The 20,612-nt window shown below is 49.7% G+C and overlaps 1 protein-coding gene across 26 annotated transcripts in view; it reads left to right on the forward strand.

Annotated features, from left to right (window-relative positions):
- LRRFIP1 (LRR binding FLII interacting protein 1) overlaps positions 1–20,612 on the forward strand; it is a 139,379-nt gene that overhangs the window by 107,163 nt on the left and 11,604 nt on the right. For 14 of the 26 annotated variants that reach the window (XM_032857583.1, XM_032857586.1, XM_032857588.1 and 11 more), the window contains 9 exons: positions 5,978–6,013; positions 6,414–6,539; positions 8,051–8,122; positions 9,844–10,014; positions 12,211–12,303; positions 13,226–13,318; positions 14,416–14,508; positions 15,782–15,923; positions 18,254–20,218. In XM_032857583.1, coding sequence (XP_032713474.1) covers positions 5,978–6,013; positions 6,414–6,539; positions 8,051–8,122; positions 9,844–10,014; positions 12,211–12,303; positions 13,226–13,318; positions 14,416–14,508; positions 15,782–15,923; positions 18,254–19,968 — 2,541 coding nt within the window. In that variant the 3' untranslated portion in view covers positions 19,969–20,218. Of the gene's footprint in view, positions 1–5,977; positions 6,014–6,413; positions 6,540–8,050; positions 8,123–9,843; positions 10,015–12,210; positions 12,304–13,225; positions 13,319–14,415; positions 14,509–15,781; positions 15,924–18,253; positions 20,219–20,612 lie in introns of those variants that run through there. The other 12 variants (XM_032857604.1, XM_032857606.1, XM_032857605.1 and 9 more) reach the window with 6 other exon arrangements.

Raw genomic sequence — 20,612 nt, forward strand, 5'->3', positions numbered from 1 at the left:
ACGCAGATCCACGGGGAGCCTTGCAGCGACTGGGGAGAAACGTTTCCTGTGGGGAATTGAACGGAGCCTCAGTCTTCTTAGGCGTGATGCTCTCTCACACTCACTCATGTTTGGGGAAGTAATAGAAGTATTTGCACTTGACAGAAGGCGGCTGTGGCCCGCCCTTCGAAGAATCACGAGCCCCCTGGGGCCGGCTCCCCAGAAGCACGAAGTCATGAAGGCCATGATGATTTGACTTGCTCTGGGTCTCTCTTCAGGCCTCAGGACGAAGTCATAGGACAAGAGGACTTCATCTAGTCACGTAGACCGAAGAGGTCGAGATCAGACACAAAGTTTGGTGTCTTATGCTTTCAATCTCTGTGAAAAATGTACCCACATACAACAGGTTCGGTCGGTGACAGTAACCAGAGAGGCGGCGTTAAACATGCTCAGGCCCCTGGGACCCAGGGATCATCACCGGCCAGCCAGGAGAGGCCTGGCCCCAGCTACGCCCAGACTCCAAGCCCCAGCCTCGGAGCATCTCCAGGCACCATCCAGGGGGAAAAGCAAGGGGTTCCAGGGCTGGCGGGCCCTTCTGATCCTCAGGCTCTTTCTCATTTAATTCTCGGTGTTTACAGCCCAGTAAATGTAACTGCTTCCGTAAGTTATCGTTTCTCTTCCCCGAGACAACTGTTCATTTACAAAGGTCAGCCGTCTGCCGAGCCGTCAGCGCATTTCACGAGCGAAGGTCAGCATCTTGCAGTCTGTGTGGGATGGGCCATCCTCCTGCCCCATCTGGGCCTTGACGGCTCCTGCCAGTGCTCCTGTGGCTCCCGGGGAGTGGTCCATGGCCCGGTGATTCATCAGGAATGTGGATCCAGGGGAGTGTGAGGGCAGGCAGGGGACAGGAGCCTCTCTGAGAAGGGAGTAGGACTGGGGCAAGGGACAGCTGGGTGTGGAGGAAAGGCAGGTGCCCCGGGCATGGGGGCGGAGCACTCTTAAAGAGCAAAAGTAACCAGAATGGAGGAAGGGGTAGCTCGGCCCACTTGAAGAAAATAACGGTGCCTCAGCATCCAGAGACGTCCCCCGGCCCTTGGCCCTCTCAGCAGATGCCTGGCCCACCTCAGAACCTCAGTCATGTCGTTCCCATTCTGTAGATAACCCGTAAGTTCTTCTCCAACAGGTGTGGGGCCTTCCCCTTGAGGGAAGCTGCGGTTCTTTCAGCCAGTGTTTACTGAGCACCTGGGCTCTAGGTGTTCTAGGCATGGCATTGCAATGGTGAGCAGGCAGACCTATTCCAGCCCTCAGGGATGCATAGACTAGAGGAGACAGGCAGCACACGGGCACACATATGATATGAACTCCCAGGGAGAGATGCAGGAAGCTCTGAGAGCTGGGATAGGGAGGTTTGGTGGTCCTGGCCCGAGCACACCCACGCAGAGGTCCTCGCCTGGGGACGCCGACACATCCATCAGAGATGTCCCAAGCCAAGCCCAGATCTGTGTTCCTGTGTGTGTTTAGAGCAAATATGAGTGACAACTGGAAGTTCCAGCTGGTTTAGCCAGAAATACAAGAGACTGCAGTGACCCGTGTTTAATGTTGTGTGGAGAGGCAGGGGCAGCAGGTGGAAGCACAGGTCATGTGTTATGAATCCAGGTGTCCAAGGATAAGTCATTCAGGAGAACATCAGTGTTATTGAATGAAAAAACAAAATTTCCACACCAATGGAAGACTTAATTACTTGACTACTTGAAGTAAAATTGCCCTTAAAATGTTTTCTGGTTTTTTTTTTTTTTAAGATTTTATTTATTTATTTGACACACAGAGAAAGATCACAAGTAGGCAGAAAGGCAGGTACAGAGAGGGAGGGAAGCAGGCTCCCCGCTGAGCAGAGAGCCCGATGAGGGGCTCGATCCCAGGACTCTGAGATCATGACCTGAGCTGAAGGCAGAGGCTTAACCCACTGAGCCACCCAGGTGCCCTGTTTTCTGTTTTCTGAGGAGTGGTCACTATTGTCAGTTTGTTGTTGAGAGGGACTGTGTGTGGACACAGCTTCTCTGGTCCCATCTTGTGTCTGGGTTCTGAGGTTGTGCGGTGGGAGCTGAGGACACTGTGAGAAGGAGTTCCTCTGCCGGAGTCCGGCCATGCTCATGTGTTGTGTCGTGTCTCTAGGCAGGTGGGTAGGCCGGGAACTGTGGGCCTCGGCAGACGTGGTGTTGAAGGGAGCCCAGGCAGTATGCCTGTGTAGACATGACGTCGAAAGGCTGGGATTCATGAAGTACTTAATGTGCTACTTGGATCACTTGAGAGGACTTTTTTTTGAGAGGAAGAGTGGCCATAATTTAAAATTCAACAGAAATGTTTTTAAAGTGACTATTTCTAGTTGATTTAAAAACCTGTCTTTATGTACATTCAGTTTTGATTGTAAAATGCTGGGACACACTTGTTTTCATGCACACCTAGAAGGTTTAGAATTGCTGGTTCAGGGGAATGACAAAGTGAAGGCCTGAGGGGTGTGGGCGCTGGACTCGGACACCGGTGTTCACGGAGGTCCTGTGGCTCGGCCCTGGCCCCGCGCAGGTATGGGTCTCAGTGGCTCGAAGCAAGTGCCCGTGACAGCTTTTCCCAGGTCCCGCTCTGCCACGTGTCTGCCCTGTGGTGCCCCCCGCCCACATAGTGTCATGTCGTGACTAGGACAGGATTCAGAATGTTTTTCAATTCTGTGTCTTTCTGTATTATTTTCAGAGGTTAAAGTGCCGTGTTTTATGTCAAAATTAAACACATCCCCTGGGTTCCTTATCTGTCCCTTTGCTTAGGGGAGGATGAGGCATGCTTTATGAAGTGGGGACAGCTCCCTGCCGGCCTGCTTAGTGCCATACAGGCTGCCATCTAGTGGCAGCTCTGGGGACTGCAACAGCTCCTTGCTGCAGGGTTGCCTTCATAGGGCCCCTCATCCTGTCACACGTATCCTCTGTCATTCAGAAATGGACTGAAGGCACTTACCCTAATGTATGCACAAGAGATTGGAAACAACAGTTAGGCAGAGAGTGGCTATAACACTCGAGAGTTTCATCCGCAACCCCCCCAACAGGTCTCTACTTAAAAACACATTTGAGACGTTCCCATTCTGAGTTCATTATGTATTTCTGAGCAAAGGCTTTTTTAAAAACTAGTTTTAAACTTTTTTTGAAAACTAAAGAGCTAGCTATGGTTTTAGGGGTTTTTTTCTTCCTTATGTTTTGCAAATTACAAAAGTAATATTTATGTTGATGGTATCAAGGGGAACAGTGCAGAGCACAGCAGGTGTTAAAGGACACCCCCCCCCCCCCGAACCAGTGTTTTTTGGATTGATCTGTATTCTTCCTCATCGTTATCTCAAGAAAAACTAAAAAACATGGAGTCCTTCTTGTACGGGTACAGCTATCTCCGTAGGTGGATCTCTGGACTTTCATTTATATACAGAATATTTATCTGCTGCTGACAAGCATTTGGAAAAGATTCTATGTAACCTGTAGAGGCAAAAAGCAGCCAGCTTCTCAGCAGCGACTTGAGAGTCTGACGCTGGCTCTTCATGTTCGACCAGTAATTAAATTACCTTCCTTCCTTCCATCTCATGAGTACGTGTTCCATAGACGTACTGCTTCTAGGGAGTGAGGGACTCGGGCCCAGGAGACTTAATACACTGATTCTCCTGCAAACCAGTTGCTATCTAGTCCGCTTTTCCTCAGTGATTTGAAGTTTTCAGGAATATTTTTCTTCCCGAGTGGAGAGAAGAACCACACTTGAAATGCTGACAGCATCACAATGAGAACACTAGCCCGGGGCTCTTTGGGGGTCTGCCAGGGGCAGGGAGCTAGAACCTTCTTGGCCAAAGGCCACCTCAGACCCACAGAACATCTGCTCAGGCTGATGTGGCACACACATCTGGAAAGAAGGATAATTTGGGGTGTGGTTTTCACACCCACAAAATACATATGCCAACAAATGGCAGGAGGCATGGCACACAGTTGGAGAGCCAGCTGTCTTTAATGGGCTGCGACCAGCCCACATCAAGGAGTGGAGAAGGACACATGGGCTGAGATTGCCTGGGAAGCTCTTGTGAGACGCACAGGCTGGCACAGGCTCTCCGAGGACAACCAGTGTGGCCTAGTGGCAAGGAGAGTCCTCTGGGCGGGGCAGGACTAGCATCCAAAGCCCCCTCATGAATGGCTTATTTAACAGACAGGGAGGGAGGCCAGTCTGCCCTTGGATCCATCCCACGAACCTGATCCATCCCACTTCGCTCTCATTTCCTCTCCTACTCGGAGGACAGTAAGAAGACCAATAAAATGAAAACAGGGAGTTCTTGCTGAAGACCCAAGTTGGGGAGACCACATGGGGTGGCTTCGGGAATGAGACCCCAGGGCTGAACTTGGATCTTATGAGCAGGAGACACTTGAGCTTGGCTAAGCTCGGAGCTGGTTTTGGAAATTACCTTCTTTTGGATTAATCGAGTATTCTTTGGGATTCCATTTGAGCCTCCTGGTGGGCTGACTCGGTCTTACACTTTGCCATCTTATTTTCCTATTTGCTTCAGATGTCCTGCCCTGGAAGAGAAAGGTGAAGGTGTGACGGGTTTGGAGGAGAGAAGTTAGCTGTTAGTGAGCCTTGTGGGGGATGTGGTAGGGGTGGTGAGGCCTTGAGCATCCAGCCCATGTGGGCCCAGGGTGGGCACCAGACAGGGAGTGTCGGTCTTCACAGAAGATCACTGCCTGTCCGGTGTCCCGACCAGTGCTTCGTCCCTACACCCTCATGCTCTCCCGAGCCCAGCTTCCTTGTGGGCTCTTTGCGTGTCCGTGAGCCTCCGACGCAGCTCCATCGGGGTTCCTCGACCTGTGTCTGGAATATCTGTGGCTGAATGTGCTAGGGCAGCAGCAGCGCCTGTGGCCGCCCGCTAGGTCTACTGAGGCAGAACTGTGGTCTGTATTCGGCTCCCTGGAGGTCAGAGTTAAGAACATCTGAGCTATAGGAAGGGCAATCAGAGACATGCTAGGAAAGGCCTGAGTAGCTTTCAGCTTCCCCCAGAGGTTTGGAGACAGTAGGCAGAGGTTTCCTCACCCTCTGTGACCTTCCCGATGGGCTTATGGAAAGGAGCCCTCAATGTGCAGAAAAAAGAAGAAGTTGGCCTTTGTAGGATGCTCAGCAAAGAAAGATGAAGCCCCAGTGCCGGCCACAGCCCGTTGACCCCCAGGCTCCTCCAAGACGCATGGCGTCCCTTAGGGGCGATGCCAGGGCTCCGTGGGCTGCCCTGGGTCCCCCTGAGAGTCCTGCCCGAAGAAGGGACAGACAGCCTCACGAATAGCCAGATTCTGGGTTCTCCCTTTTCACCTGGCAGGTTTTCCTGTGCCGCCACCCCCCTGGCCCCGCCGCCAGCTCCCCGCATCTGGGCATCAGTCCCAAGGTGGTTCAACCAGAATCTTCACTTTGGCTCCATTATTCATGAGAAGGAGGAAGAATTGTAATGGCTCCACTGCTTCTTCCTGCTTTCCAGACCTGGGCAGCGAGAGGCCTGGTCCCACTCTCTACTGTGACCATAGCGATGGGGGGCTGGGGGGTGGCGGGAAGCAGGCTGGAAGCTTGTCCTCATCCCCCGCATGGGCACCAACACGCAGCACTGTGGGAAGCTCTGCAGGAGCCCTGTGCAGATGGGGTTCATTCACAAGTCCCTGATGAGGAGCTTCCTGTGGTCAGTTTACTCATGCCGTTCAGACGTCGTGTTCCCGTGGAAGTTACAACGTGGAAAAACCACCCAGTAAAGTTCACGCTGGGCCCCATGAGCTGTCCGTGAGCCCCCACTGTGCCTGGAACAGCCTGGCTCTAGTAGATCCACAGGTTTCATTGGCAAAGCAGTTTTTAAATCACAAAGGAAGCTAATGTCGTGTGACCGTCTTACCCTCTAAACCCATATTATCCATTTAATGTGCTTAAGTATTTCGTATTTGTCCATTTTCCTCCACAGGTTGAAGAGAGACCAGAGAAAGAGTTCACCGAGAAGGTAAGGAATTTCTGGAAGCCTTGACATTGTGCTGTTGATAAACCACGAGGGCCCCCACGTGCGTGGATGAAACTGACAAGAGAATGCATTGGTTAATCTTGAATGAAGAGACTGGCCCGAGGGAACAGGACATGTGTGCCACACCATTTCCTTCAGGGGGTCACCCCAGAGTCACTTCCAGCATGGGTGTCACACCCTGCAAAGAGCAGAGGTTCCCCGTGGGCCAGGCATGGGCATGAGGTGGACCCCGACTGATTCTCAGGCATCCATGAGGCCCCTCAAAGGGACCCTCTCTTGATTGCTTTCCAATAAGCCCCTAGGGAATCTGACAACATCGCAGTACACTTTCAGGGAACTCTGGTTTTGTCTGAAATAACATTTGGTTCTTGTGGCGTCCCAGGGCTCGCGTGGCCTGCCCGGCCTGTCTGCAGCCACCCTGGCCTCCCTCGGCGGGACCTCCTCTCGGAGGGGAAGTGGGGACACCTCCATCTCTGTGGACACCGAGGCCTCCATTAGGGAAATCAAGGTAAGGCTGCCAACCTGCCTGTGACCTAGAGGACCTCTGAGGAAAATTAGTCTTCGAGCACAAATCTGTAAGGTTCTGGATCTTTCTTCTGGGACCAGTCTTCCTTACATCCCATAAACACTTGTTCTAGTCCCACAAACACCAGCTCAGATGGCGTCTCCCACGGGAAGCCACCCCACCCGCGCCCCACACTCCCTCCAACCCGGCTGGGCAGACCCGTGCCCTCTGCGCTCCCCAGGCTATCTAGCACACCTTGCTGAGGCCTTCGCCCCGCAGCCCTATGGTGCTCAGCCAACTTCCGTACACCAGGCAGGCACAGACAGGTGGCTTCCATTTTTTTTGGAATGGTCTCCATTTTTTTTGGACACCAGATTACTCACTGCTCCCAAAAACACCACCTTGCCCTTTGAATGTCCCCTCCCCTGCCTAGAATATGGTCTTTCTTCCCATCCGTGGTATGCATAATCTGCCTTGAATAGATCATTGTTGTGTTCCAGTGATTTTTTTTTTCCTCCTGCTACTGGAGTGTAAGCACTCTTCTGTGCTCCAAACTCACCACTCGATGGGGTGGGGGGCCATTCTGAGTGTCTAAGAGACAAAAACAGTCCTAGGAACCTCAGGCAACGGGAACTTAGGTCCCCTGGAGCGCAGAACCAAGGCCCAAGGGGGAAGCGTCAAGGACTAGAATTGGCTTTGTTGATGGAAGAACTTTCTAATAATTAAAACTGGTGCAAAGGTGCCCATAGTATCTGAAAGCCAGATGGCCACCTGCCAGGGAGGTCAGAGAAGGGACGCAGCAGCAGCCAGGGCAGGGTCCGGTCTCCCCGGAAGTGTCTTCAAAGTCTTGTGCTTTGTAAGAACAGTTTTTGTGGGCCGCTCTTCCTAAAACATCCATGCGCCCTCCCTGGGCCTCCAACGAAGCTCTTCACTACGTCCAAGAGCAGTTGGCTGCGAGCAGCCCTGATTCGTCTCTGCTCCTGGCCTGGAGAGCACCGTCCATCCGCTCGGCGAGTGTGTGCTGAGAGTGTAGCTCAGGCCAGACTCCAGGCCCCAGGCATGTGGAGCCAAGTTGCGGAGCTCTGTACACGCAGGGACGGAGCCCGGCTGAGTCCCATCTTCAGTATTTCACTCTGTCTAGCACCAGGCAGCAACCCAGAGAGCCTGAGCGAGCTATGAAATAGGAATAAAAGAACCCATTCCATTTGGGGGAACCTCTTTTGCCTATTTTATAAAATTGTGCAAAAATGCAAGGACACAGACCTACATTTTGTAAAATTTTATGGAAATATCATATGAGATAGGCCTCAATTTTAAGCATTTGTGATTTTGAAATTCATTTTATTTTCCTTCAACACTTGAAAAAAAAAGAAAAAAGAAAATCACTGCCCAGACTCCCCAGATGAGGGCAACGACCCAAAAGCAAAAAAGATTTAGAGGATGGCTTCTCTTTTTTTGCATTCGTGATCACTTTTCTCCCCCCGATATCATTAGCCTCTTTTGCCAATTCCTAGGAACTGAATGAGTTAAAGGACCAGATTCAGGACGTAGAAGGCAAATACATGCAGGGCTTGAAAGAGATGAAGGTACCAGTTTACACAAGTGTGGGCTGATGGCGTTAACCCAGCTTAACTTCAGAAAACCCTGAAGAAGGCACGCAGACAGCATGCTCTCCCTCAGGAGCCTCCAGGCTGCAGAACTCCAGGGGGCAGGGGCACGGGCGGGGCCTCATGGCCTGAGCAGCCTCCCTGACGCAGCTTTTAAACGGAGCCCTGAGCCCGGTGGCCCTTAGGAGGATGACTTACTAACACACTTCCTGATGCATGTTTTGGACTCACCTTCTTTCCCCGGTCCACACCCAGCTTCTTCTCACTTCCCACAAGAGTGTACCGTGCAAGACTTTCGGGGTTTTCTTTCTTGTTCCCCCTAGTTCCCTACAAACGATGTTTCACTTAATTTTCATCTCTAAGGGCTGGACGGCCACCAGGAAGCCAGTCCTTATTGCCGTGTTTCTGAGACACCCAGAGTACTTGCTTGCATGTTGTAGAGTTTCGCTAGCTGAAGCAGCGTTCCAGCGTGTACCCTCCTGGATTTATTTGAGCAAGAACGCATGACAGTAAGAATGTGTTGTCATGGCCTCGTGCCAGCCAGGAAATGTAGTGGCCGTATTCCTCGGTGGTGAGGTGGGTCGTTGAAGACTGTGTTCTCTGTAGATCTCGTGCTAGATGGTAAGCCTATGACTTCCTCTTCATCCCCCCAGAGAGGACCCTCCAGAATAGTCTGACTTTTCTATCACAGGAACACCAACCAGAGGCTACGCTGGTTTTAAAATGAATCAATCCCTGGCATGCTTGTCACCTCTCCTTGAAGAGAGGGGGATGTTACAGTTGACTCTGAATGCGCGGTGAGAAGGGGGTCCCACTGGGAACCGCCACCCTGGTTCACGAGCATAGGCGAGCACAGCCCGGGGCTCCATGAGGCCTCCTCAGGGGCCTGACCACGCAGTGCCCATCTCTCTTTCACTTTGGGTAGTTCACCCACCCTAGGGATTCACCCTCCCTGTCCTGCGGTCACCTTCCCAGGATCTGTGCTTGGGGACAGACACACTCCCCCGTTGCCTGGCCAACGAGGGTGTGAGCTGTGGGAGAGCTGTGTTTCCTCTGTAGGTCTCTCTCACTATGGCTGTCCTTTCAGAGGAATGCCCTCCATCCTTCCAGGACTGACCCAGTGAGACATGTGTAGCTTGTTGAGTCGTCCGTAGGTGGAAACAAAATTCCATGTAATCCTTTCCCGGTTCCCAAGCCCAGCCAGGGCAGCCGGCAGCTGGGGACAGGTGTTTTCTCACCCGACACCCACTGGCTCTTTCCGGCATCCTGGTCACATTTCCTGAGGGACAACTTCAGAAACCAGAACGGCCCAAGCCGTTTTGACGGGCGCCCCTGAGTCACGGATTCAGGTCCCAGGGTTAGGCCCAGAGCCTCCCTGTCACATGTCTCCCTTGCACTGATGGCCGTGGAAGCCATCTTCCTCCAGTCACAACTAAGAACTAACTTTCTGAGTTAATGACTAATACTCTTGAGTGGTTAATAACCAATTTGACTGCATTGAAAGGGGGGAATGTCTGTGCATTTGAAATTGTCATGTGTGTCTTATCCGGATCCATTTGCCCTAAGAAATAAAGTCTAAAACAAGGGCAGGGTTTTCTTGGGTTTTGGGGTTTGTTTTTTTTCCCTTTTCGAAGACTGCTGAACTAATCTTTGTTTTTGTTCTCTTACACAATTTCAAAAACACGACATGGTTTCTGCAGGACTCACTAGCAGAAGTGGAAGAGAAGTATAAGAAGGCTATGGTTTCCAACGCTCAGCTGGACAATGAAAAGACAAACTTCCTGTACCAGGTTGATACCCTAAAGGACATGTTGCTAGAGCTTGAAGAGCAGCTGGCTGAGTCCAGACGGCAGTATGATGAGAAAAACAAAGTAAGCATCAGTGTGAAAGAGGACAGTGGAGTGTGTGTGTGTGTGTGTGTGTGTGTGTGCTATACAGCGTGTCTGGGGTTTTGTGTGTGTGTGTATGTGTGGTATACAGTGCGTCTGCTGTGTGTGTGTGTGTGTGTGTGTGTGGTATATGGCGCATTTGGGGGGTATGGGTGTGTGTATGTGGTATACAGTGCATCTGACGTGTGTGCATGTGTGTGTGCAATATATGGCATGTCTAGAGGGGTGTGTATGTGTATGTATGTATATGGTATACAATGTGTCTAAGGGGCGTGGGTGTGGGTGTGGGTATGTGTGTTATATGGTGTGTCTGGGGTGTGTGTTTATGTATGGGTGTGTGTGTGTGTGTGGTATACAGTGCATCTGGGGAGTGTGTATGTGTGTAGATGTCGTCATTTTTTTAAAATGACCGTTCTCCACTTGTCCAGGAGCCCCAACATCTGTGAATAAGAATGCCATGCTCTTTACTAAGGGCTTTGAAATATTAATATGCACAATTTCGCTCTGTAAACTAGAGACAATTTTATAGGGAAAACATCGTGTGTTTTGCACATAAGATAAAGTCATGACCAGGAAAAAACAAGCCTGTAGAGAACCCACATGTTTGGATAGACATAACTGGGTACTCCAGGATTCTCCTGTTGGGGTGGCTGGCTCAGAAGAGTCTACAGCTTTTGACCTTGGAGTCATACATTTGAGCCCCACGTTGGGTGTAGAGATGACTTAATAATAAGATCTTAAAAAAAAAAAGATGTTCTTGTTAATAAATACACATTTCTTGGATTTTTGTTATCTCTTAACACCACCAAGAAATAGCCAGTTGCAAATATATTCATTTATTTTATTCCATTTAAAAGTTACATAACTTCATTAAGCTAAATTAATTTATGATAGCAGTGAGAAGTCTGAGCCTGCATTGAAATCAATGACAGAAGACTAATTAGATGTTCTCTGTAGGATATAAAGCAAGAAATACTTGTTTTTCATAGTTTAAAGAGTTAGTTGGTCTATCAAACCCTAGAATATTGTCCAGTTTTCCAGAGTTGTTGAGATAAACAGAAAATTTAATTTGTGAGAGTCACTGTCTTTTTTTCTTTTTAAACTGGCTTTATCCCCCAGATCCCAAGGGTTAAAAACCAAAGTGCCATTAACAACTCAAAGGTCTCCTTCTTTGACTGCTATAGAATTTAGAAGCTCAAGAAGAATTTTGTTGATGAAGTTCCTGAGAGCCAAACTCTGAAACAAAGGAGAAGCTTCCCATGAGACCTGATGATGACAGATTATAGGATTATAGGAGCAGAGCGCACACTGTGGACCCCACTTGTGGGCAGTATATGCTAATGCTTCCTAAATATTCCTGGGATGTCATCAGCCAGGCATCAGGAAACAGACCGAGAACCCTCAAATCTAATTCCAGAGAATTTGGATGATCCTGGAATGTTGTCCCAAGCTGGAGAACAGGGACCAAGCAGAGCCCAATAGGCAGGTCCTTGTTGCACCCTCAGACTTCAGAAAGTGGGTGAGCAGGTGAGGCCAGGGTGAAAAGCGCAGGGCACATCTCTCCCAGAATAACCTCCTTACTGACCTGGGAGGGGGATTCCCCGCTGTCCTAAACCTGGGTACCAGCCCATCCTCAGGGATGGTGCAGGTTCGGAGCCGAGCCAGAGACCAGAAGAGCGTATTGCCATGTCAGGGGCGAAGGGGGAGGGTCGGACTAGGGGAGCGGCTTTTGGCCCTGGAGTGGGGGCCCTGGAGTACAGGGTTGGCCATCCGCTTAATAAGCTTGCCAAAGTAGACCGTGTTTACCCCCCTTTTTATGCTAAAGAGTATTCCTAATCAGATTTCAAAATCAGAGCGAGTTCCATCCTAAGTCCTTCATGCAGCTGCTTCCTCCAGGTCCCCCGCACAGAGAACCTCCATAGAAAGGGGCCCCCTGGGCCCCTGTTGGCCTGAAAAGAGTCAGGGAGCACCTGTCTGATGCACCAGGTCAGCAGGCAAAGTTTACAGGAAATCAGAAAGTCCAGAGAAGCGGGCTTGTGTTGCTAAAGAGGCCTTGAAAATTGTGATGACTGGTGATAGGTAGTTGTTCCAAGGTCAGTGTAAGTCATGGGAACGTGAACTTGAAAGGCAGAGAGTGTGGTGCGGTCACTGTGTCTGTGCTCTTTCCTGCCCGTGTAGGAGTTTGAGAGGGAGAAGCACGCCCACAGCATCCTGCAGTTCCAGTTTGCCGAAGTGAAGGAGGCCTTGAAGCAGCGGGAAGAATTGTTGGAGGTGGGTAGCGCTCCCTCGTTCGCTTTTCCTCCTGCGTCTTAGGAGTATTTGGGGGTTCGTTATGGAACTTAGCCATGTTCTTGAAAATGGAGAGTTTAGGCAAATGCTCCATGCCTTACTTAAAGAAAATAGTTCCTTTCATTGGTGAAGAGTTTCATTCCTTGGGGGCTTTGTGTTTGTATCGGGAGGCGTGGAGGATGGAATGATGGCCCCTGAGATGTCCACGTCCCAATCCCCAGGACCTGTGGCTGGGGCACCTCACATGCCAGAAGGGACGTTGTAGGCATGGTGGAGTTAATGGCCTTGTGATGGGGAAGTGACCCTAGGTTATTGGGGGCCCACTCTCATCACCGGATCCTTATGCAAGGAGGCAAGAGAGGCAGCAAGAGATAGGGGGAGAGGGACTCAAGGCTGGTCCCATGTGAGGAAGGGGTCATGAACCAAAGAATGTGGTGGGTTCTGCCCTAGAGCCCCCAAAAGAGAACCCAGACCTGCCTGCATCTTTATTCTGGTGCATCAGACTCAGTTTGGGCTTCTGAGTTCCAGAACTCTAAGAGAATGAATTCATGTTTTCTTTAAGCTGCTGAATTAATGGTACTTTGTGACCTTAGCAATAGGAAAATGATACAAGATTGGTTCTGACTTTTTCACTTGTTAACTTGAACGAGTTAGTGCCTGTAAGTAAGGATGTCCCCCAGGCAGGGTCTCTGCCCACTCCTCTGGCCACTGGGGACCAAGCTGAGGAAGCAGTTCTGGCGTGCAGAGAGGGATGTGGGCTGATGCAGGAAATGGGGCTGGTACATCCTTGGCACGGGTCTGTGGGCTCATGAGCAGTTACAGCTCTTGGATTATCAAGCCTTGCGCTTCGGTCTTCCTGCTTAACCCCCTCTCTGCTTTCTTTCTATCTGTTCCTATTCCTCAGGAAATCCGACAGCTACAGCAGAAGCAGGCGAGTTATATCAGGGAGATTTCTGATCTTCAGGAAACAATAGAGTGGAAAGACAAGAAGATAGGGGTAGGCCTCCCAAGTCTGTGGGAGGGCCACAGGGGCAGTCTGCATGCAGGTGCAGAAATGCGTGTGTGAGCGTGCATGTGCCCTCGTGTGACACAGGACTAGTGACACAGAGAACGCACTCGCTTACTCAAGCCCACAGTAACTCTGACCTTGAAGTGGGCGTCCGACATGGGGTGGGCAGGCATCTTGTTGAGGCTAACTGGGCTTTCTGCCTGTGCCAAGCGGGCCAGCAGCACCCCGAGATGCAAGGAGCGGGGAAGGCACCGCGGGGCAGGTGGGACATGGGGAAGCTCAGGCCCCTCAGATTCTCTGTGTGGTGGGGCCTGTGCCTTTCTTAAAGGCATCAGAGGAAGCTGCAAGGTGGCAGGTGCTATCCCCACATGTTCCCTCCTGGATGTGTCCCCCTGGAGGCCCCAGTTCCCTCTTCTTCAAAAAGAAAAGCCACTGCAACCCACCTGCCTTTAGGAGTGATAAGTAGGAAGACAGCAGCCCACTTAGAGGGCCGGCCATGCTTCCTGATGACAAAGGACTTTCAAAACCCCGCAGCCCACCCTGCCCCACTCTGATGCAGATCTCTGGAGCACAGCGTCAGTGCACAGGCCACGTGAGGCCGTGCTGGTTTTCCCCCTATGTCCTCACCCATGCTCGTTTAGGACTGCTGAGCGTGCACACGTGTGTGCGCTTTAAGATCACTTGACGTTTGTGACAACAAACACCAAGAATTGATGTAGAAAGATAGCCCAAGTCGTCACCTGGGGTTTCTTACGCATTTCTTCTTATTCCTCATTTGTCTCTCATCCGAGTGGGTGCATGGCTTGTGTTCATTCTCTCACTGAGCTGGAAAGCTGTGCACAGGCAGTGCAAAGGCAGTGCTCCCTTAAAGGCATCTCTTAATGCCTTTAAGGGAGCAGGAGGCAACGTTCCTTGGCTGCCATAAATTTGTGAGAAGCTCAGTACTCGCATTTTGTCTGTCTCCTGAACGTATTCTACACAATGCTTTAACTCTGGTGGTTTTCCATGTAGTGGAATCCTTGTTCTTGCTTTAGTCACCTTCTCACCCATGTGAATCTTCTCTCTCTCTCTCCGCTCACACTCAGGCTTTAGAGAGGCAGAAAGAGTTCTTTGATTCCATAAGGAGTGACCGAGATGATCTTAGAGAAGAAGTAGTCATGCTGAAAGAGGAGTTAAAGGTATGAAGCCAAAGTAGAGTTAAAAAAAAAAAAAAATCCAGGTTCTCAAGAATGACTCTACGTATGTACTGGCGTTAATTAATGGCGTGTCATTGATTTGAGTTCTGGTTAATCAATTCAAATCTTCGGTTAACTGACACTGAAGAGACCCGTAAAATGAATGTGGGTTCATTCGGGTCTGCCCGTTCCTTTAGATGTTGACAAGCATATGTGATCTCAAAAGCACCTCTGACCTCCAAGAATTCTTTTATACTGCATACATTTTTTTTCTCATACCCTTTGATAAATTCTCCTGGACATCACGCCAAATTAGAGAATGTTTGTGTTTCTTTATATTAAAAGTTCAAATTTAAGGACTTTTCCAGCTGGTTGGTGGCGTGGGTGAGGCTCACACTAATTAGACTTTGAGACCCTGTGGGCTGAGGAAAATTCCATGTCTTGTTTGTGCCGTGTCTGGGGGTCTTCAGCTGCTGGCTAGACACTGAGTGAAGGAAAACAGGCTCTGGGTGGGTTATCAACATCATAGGAGACCGTGTCAAGAAGAGGGTATAGCCATGGCAAATTCAAGATCATCAGTGGAGACATATCAGTGTCAGCTGCTTATGGTCAGGGGTCAAGGCCAGAGCAGTCAACTGGAGGGAACAGGTTCCTATCACTGCTCCTCCCTGGACTGTGAGCCTGGAACTGGGGCCCCCGCTGAGCTCAAGGAGAGAGCCATGGGCGTGAGGGTAGCAAGTGAGTATAATTGTTTTTAGAGTGTTTCACAGTGTCGTAAGCATGAATTATATTTCCCTCAAAGACACCAAACATTCTAGCCAATTCTTTATTCCGTCTTTAACATAAGTTGTGTTTATTCCTTTCGGAACACGCACATATCTCTTTATCTCTCTCTTTTTCAAAAATGCAACCAGGGTGTTAAAAGGAGGTCACTTTACAGGGATTTGCCCACTGCTCTACCATGTGGCAGCCCGTAGGTCCCTACCTCCAGTTACAAAGGATGCCTGGTAACAGCATCTTGTCACCAGCGCAATAAGACATGGACCAGAGCATCAAGACATGGACCAGAACGTGCAGGAAAGAAGTCACCCTTGTAGGAAGACATCCCAGCTTTGTGTGTGTCGATAGGATATTTATGATTGTGGTGCCTACCCCTTCTCTGATTCTGTTTCCTTGACTTCAAGAAAAATAATTTCTTTCTCATTATTATTAATAAAATAAAGTTTAACCTAGTATGAGTCCGTGAGTATTACAACAAGTTCATTTTTGTTCCCAGAAACATGGAATAGTCCTAAATTCAGAGCCTGCCACCAATGGAGAGACTTCAGACACTCTAAATAACGTCGGACACCAAGTTCCTTCCAAGCTAACGAAAGAAGAGTTAAACGCCCTCAAGACGGCGGGGGATGGGACACTAGGTAAGTGCCCACCTTCCTTTGGGTCTTTTCATCCTCCAGTCCGCATCAATTCACCCTCCATGCATTGTCAGAATTGACATAATCATCACTGATCAATTAACACTCACACAGCATGCCATGTGTCCTGCCACTTCCTGGGAACGCCCTTGCCACACGGTGTGACCACCCACGTGTGTTGTCTGGTGTGCCTCTCTGTGCAGTGCTCACCACCAATGGCTGAAGAATACGTTTCTCTTGCTTCTCAAAGCCACCAAGTGAAACCGCAAATGCAAGGAGTGTCATCTCGGGAATTCAGGGACAGTTCTGATGCTACTCGTTGGTTTTCCTCAGCCACGTGCCAAGATGGCTTCCAAACTTGCTCCGTTACAGACTTCTCCACAGATCAGAGTAGCAGAGGCTATAAAATGAGATAGTTAGCCCTGGTTACAAGCCGACTCTGCACATCCCAACACCGTTACGTATTTTGAGGGTGCGAGGTGCCTGTGGACGGCACGTGGGGGGTTGTGATGGAGTACGTCTTGGGTACCATTCTCAAGCTAGCACTCAGTGGCCCTGGGTAGGGGGCAAGGTGGACAGGCAGCCCCGGGCTGGGGAGCATGGGCAGGGTAGTGGGTGTCCTACCCACCAGAGTCTGAATGTGCCTTCCCCTCTGTCAGAGATGTTGTCCCCTTGTACGTCAGTTTTTGCTTCTGAAGCGTAGAAATTGGGGAATCCTGTAATTGTAAGAATACTTTATACAATTTGCAAATATCTGAAAAAATTCACTGATTAATATTGGGCATAGTGTTTGGCTTTTGGGTAAAATGAACCTTCTGAAACCAGGGTGCAGACTGAAGTTATAGCCGGTGGGTAAGTCTTGCCTGTCCCTTGCTACCCGCCACGTTCCTGCGCTCGACAGTGAGGCTGGAATCCACCCGGAGCCTATGTCTTTCATTTCCATTTAGAAGATTTCATCGTATTTTTTTTTTTTAATTTATGGAAATGTAGAAACCTCTAGGCCCCAGCTTCTCAGGACTTGCTTCCTAGGGAGATGTCCCTCGTTATCTCGATGACTCCTAAAGGGACACAACACTTTTGATTGCATGAAAGTTGCTGAAGGAAGATAAATTGAGTGGTTTCCTACGTATAAGCTGTGTGAGCAGCTAGGAATTTGATCACGTCACTCTTGTTCAAACATACGTTTTATAAATCTTCATGAACTATTGGGAAACCAACCCTTAAAGGACCAGAAATAGCACTTTCCTAAGTGGTCTCCAGATGTTTTTTGATCGCATATCCCTATCAATAAAGGATCGTGGGAACTTTCCAATAGGTATATTTTTAATTTGTACATACACATACTATTTCATCAATCTGAAGTGTGTGTTATAAAACATACTCCCTGACAGACATCTTTAAAGGGTGAGGAAAGCTAACTAGGAGCCCTCCTACTTCTCCCACTTTCTCCGGGAGACCACAGTGTAATAATTTTATCCCGCTTCGACTTTTAGTGACATGACATCTGATATGCTGGGGGTTGGTTGGTTTGGAGAATCTAAGATACAAGTGTTCATTCCAAAGTTGTAACGTTTTTAATTTGTACTTCTTTTAGTTGGTGAATAGCTTATTATTGATGAGGTGGCCACCATGCTCCTGAGCACTCGCCACCTGCCAGACCTCCCCTGCTACCCTTACACCCTCACCCCTCCTCCCCCCCACCCCTCACCCCCCTACCCTCCGCCCCTGTGGGGGTGGGGCAGAGGTGTTTAAGGCATGTCAAGGGCATCAGGCTGCTTTCTCAGGAACACCATGCTTAATTAGATGGCGGGGCTGAGGGTGGATTTCTTTTCACCTCACATGAGCTGTTGAGGCTGAGTTTCCTAAGGGGGGTTGAATCTTTCTTTCAAAACTTGCTTGAAGGTGGTTTTAGGCCTATGTGAAGCGCAGTGCAGTTTGACAGGCAGAAAGGTGGGAGGGGTCTGGATGTGCATCTGGAAACAGCTTTAGGTCATTCCAAAGCCCATTGCTTGGGATTGTTGGCTGCCTGATGCAGAGCTCTATTGGTTAACATTTAACTGCACCTTTGAAAATCAGGTCACACCAGAGGGCACCAGCTGCCACTCCCGCCTTTGAGACAGTGGCTGTGGCCTCCACGGATGGAACATTTGCTAACGGGATGAGTGCTTTGCCGCACAGATTTGGCAGAGGCTTCTGTCTCATGTGATTCTTTGAGGCCGTGCTCTCCTTAGGAAGGGGGTCGGGTGGGTGAGAGAACATGTGTTTACGCTGTGATGTGTGCTCAGTGGTCACCACATCATGGGGTCCCTTCAATTTTCTCAATGGTCTTTTAGGAAGAGCCAGTGAAGTGGAGGTGCAAAGTGAAATTGTGGAGAATGTGGGGAAAAAAGAAATCTTGCAGAATACTGAGCGAGAGCGGCACAAGGAGGACCCAGCCCAGGAGTGTGTGGACACAGAGGTGTTCCGCCCTGGTGAAAATGCCGAGGACCAGAAGGCCTCTGAAGATGGTGCCCCCTCCCCGGGAGCATTAGCAGATGCTACGAATGAGGAGCAGGCTCAGAACCAGATTCTAGAGAATGCTTCCCTCCTCGAAAATACAGAGCAGGTTGAGTCTGATGAGGTCAGAAACACACCAGGCGATAGGACTAGGGCTTCCCTTGAGCAGTCCGAATGTTCTCATGTGTTAGATGGCGAAACCCCAGGTCCTGGGACTGGGCAGGACAGTTACAATGCCTTAGATATCAAAAACCACAGCAAAGAATCTGCAGAAAACCAGGAATACTTGAATGCCAACTTGGGAGAGGGGAGCACAAAGCTGTGTGCAGAATCCAATTGCCTGCAACCATCTGAAGCCGGAGGGCTGGGCAGCGCATACACGGGGCAGCAAGATGGGAGCCCCACAGAGGGTGTGGTGGAAGCAGGGCTAATGGGGCCTGGGGAGCAGGTGAGCACAGAAGCCTCTGGCCCTCCAACATCCAGCCATGACAACGTGAGTTTTGATGAACAGCGTGCCACAGAAGCCCCCACGGAGCTGGACGCAAGCACTGGGCGGGATCTAGACAAAGAGTTCTCTGAGCAGGAAGCCTCTGAGCCCCAGGAGTTCCCAGGTCAGAGCACAGCAGTAGATGGGGAGCATGACAAAAAGGAGGATGGGGAAAGAGTGTTGAGGGACGAGGAACCAACACAGACAGAATTGCAGAATGTTCCTTATTGTCCAGAGGCTGGAAGCGGTCCTCAGGGAGCAACAGGTCTGGCTGTGGCAGATGCAGAAAGTGAGCCCCTAGATAGGAAAGACACCGAGGAAGAAAGGAATGACCAACAGGGAGAGGCACTAGATTCATCACAGAGGAAGACAAAGAACAAGAAGAAGAAAAACAAGAAGAAAAAAACAACAGCACCTGTAGAAACCCTTAATGAGGTCGAGAAACAGTTAACATTTCAGGACTCAGATTTAAGTGAGGTGAAGGAAGATGAGCCCGTAGCTCTTACTGACAGAAAACCAGTCGTGGAAGCACCAGACGAGGTGACTGAAAGTCCAGAAGAGGAAAGCTTAGCAGGAAGCAGTGAAAACCCTGATTGTCCAGAAAATCCTAAAGTTGAGTTGGATGAAACACTTAACCAAGAAGACAATGATGTAAACACTAAGCAGGGGAAAGAGACAGCTGATGGCAACACATCAGCTTTGGGGGATGACACAACCCCTTCATCAGGCACAAGCGCCAGAGATAAGGAGCTAGAGGAAGCCATGATCAAAGACGGCACTAAGGATGATGGCAGGGGTCCTCCAGAACCAATGAGCGGAGGAGCATCCAGCAACACCCTGCTGGAGGGTGAGGGTCCCTTCAAGGACAGTGAAGATGCCCCTCAAACGGGAAGTACAGAGCAGCATGAGATGGCAGAGGGGCCCAGTCAGAGAGTCAAGAAGGTCGCAGAAAACGATGACTTGGTACCCAACATGGAGCTGGGTGCCTGCACTTCAGAAGGCAAGGATGAGCTGAGAGGCGAAAGCGAGAAGGGCAGAAGCAAGGAAGACTGTACCATGTCGTAAATGGGCAGAGGCCAAGGATTGCACAGGAAGCCCAGTGGTCAGGGGCTCGTCTGCTGCCCCCCTGGGTGAGGTTCCTAAAACATTCCACATGGAGATAGATGCACCGTAGGACAGTCAACCACCAAGCTATCCAACACATCGAGTTACAGACTGTTACTTGTAGCTGTATTCTTCCTCATTAAGGTTATCACCCCGATTAGAAAGAAAGATACATCTGTAATCAGTAGGAGTCCTGAGAGCATTCCTGCCGTGTCAGACCATGGTACACACTGCGCGTTTCTGCCTACAATCCAAATGAAGCTATTTAACGTTTCCTTGGGCTGATACTCTTGACCAAAGCCATCACCATCCAACTGAAATGACCAAATGTGGCATTCTGAGATTTGTGAGTACAGCTGATTTTTAATATGTCTTCATTTGAATCTATGTCCTTTTGTATTTGACTTTGATGTGTACGTTATAACCTATACGGTATTTTGTTTCAAAAGGAGATAAATGGCCAATAGTGTATAGGTCACTGCGTGATAAGATTTGCACCTTAGGACAGTAATTAATCATGTTAGGGATAAGAAATAAATATATCTTAAGGCACTGGGATATCTTACTTCCCTTTACCTCATATTAAGTATTTTATCTCAAACTGA

Source organism: Lontra canadensis, unplaced genomic scaffold (genome assembly GCF_010015895.1).
Source record: "Lontra canadensis isolate GAN:19392208 unplaced genomic scaffold, GSC_riverotter_1.0 scaffold13, whole genome shotgun sequence".
Lineage (NCBI taxonomy): Eukaryota > Metazoa > Chordata > Mammalia > Carnivora > Mustelidae > Lontra > Lontra canadensis.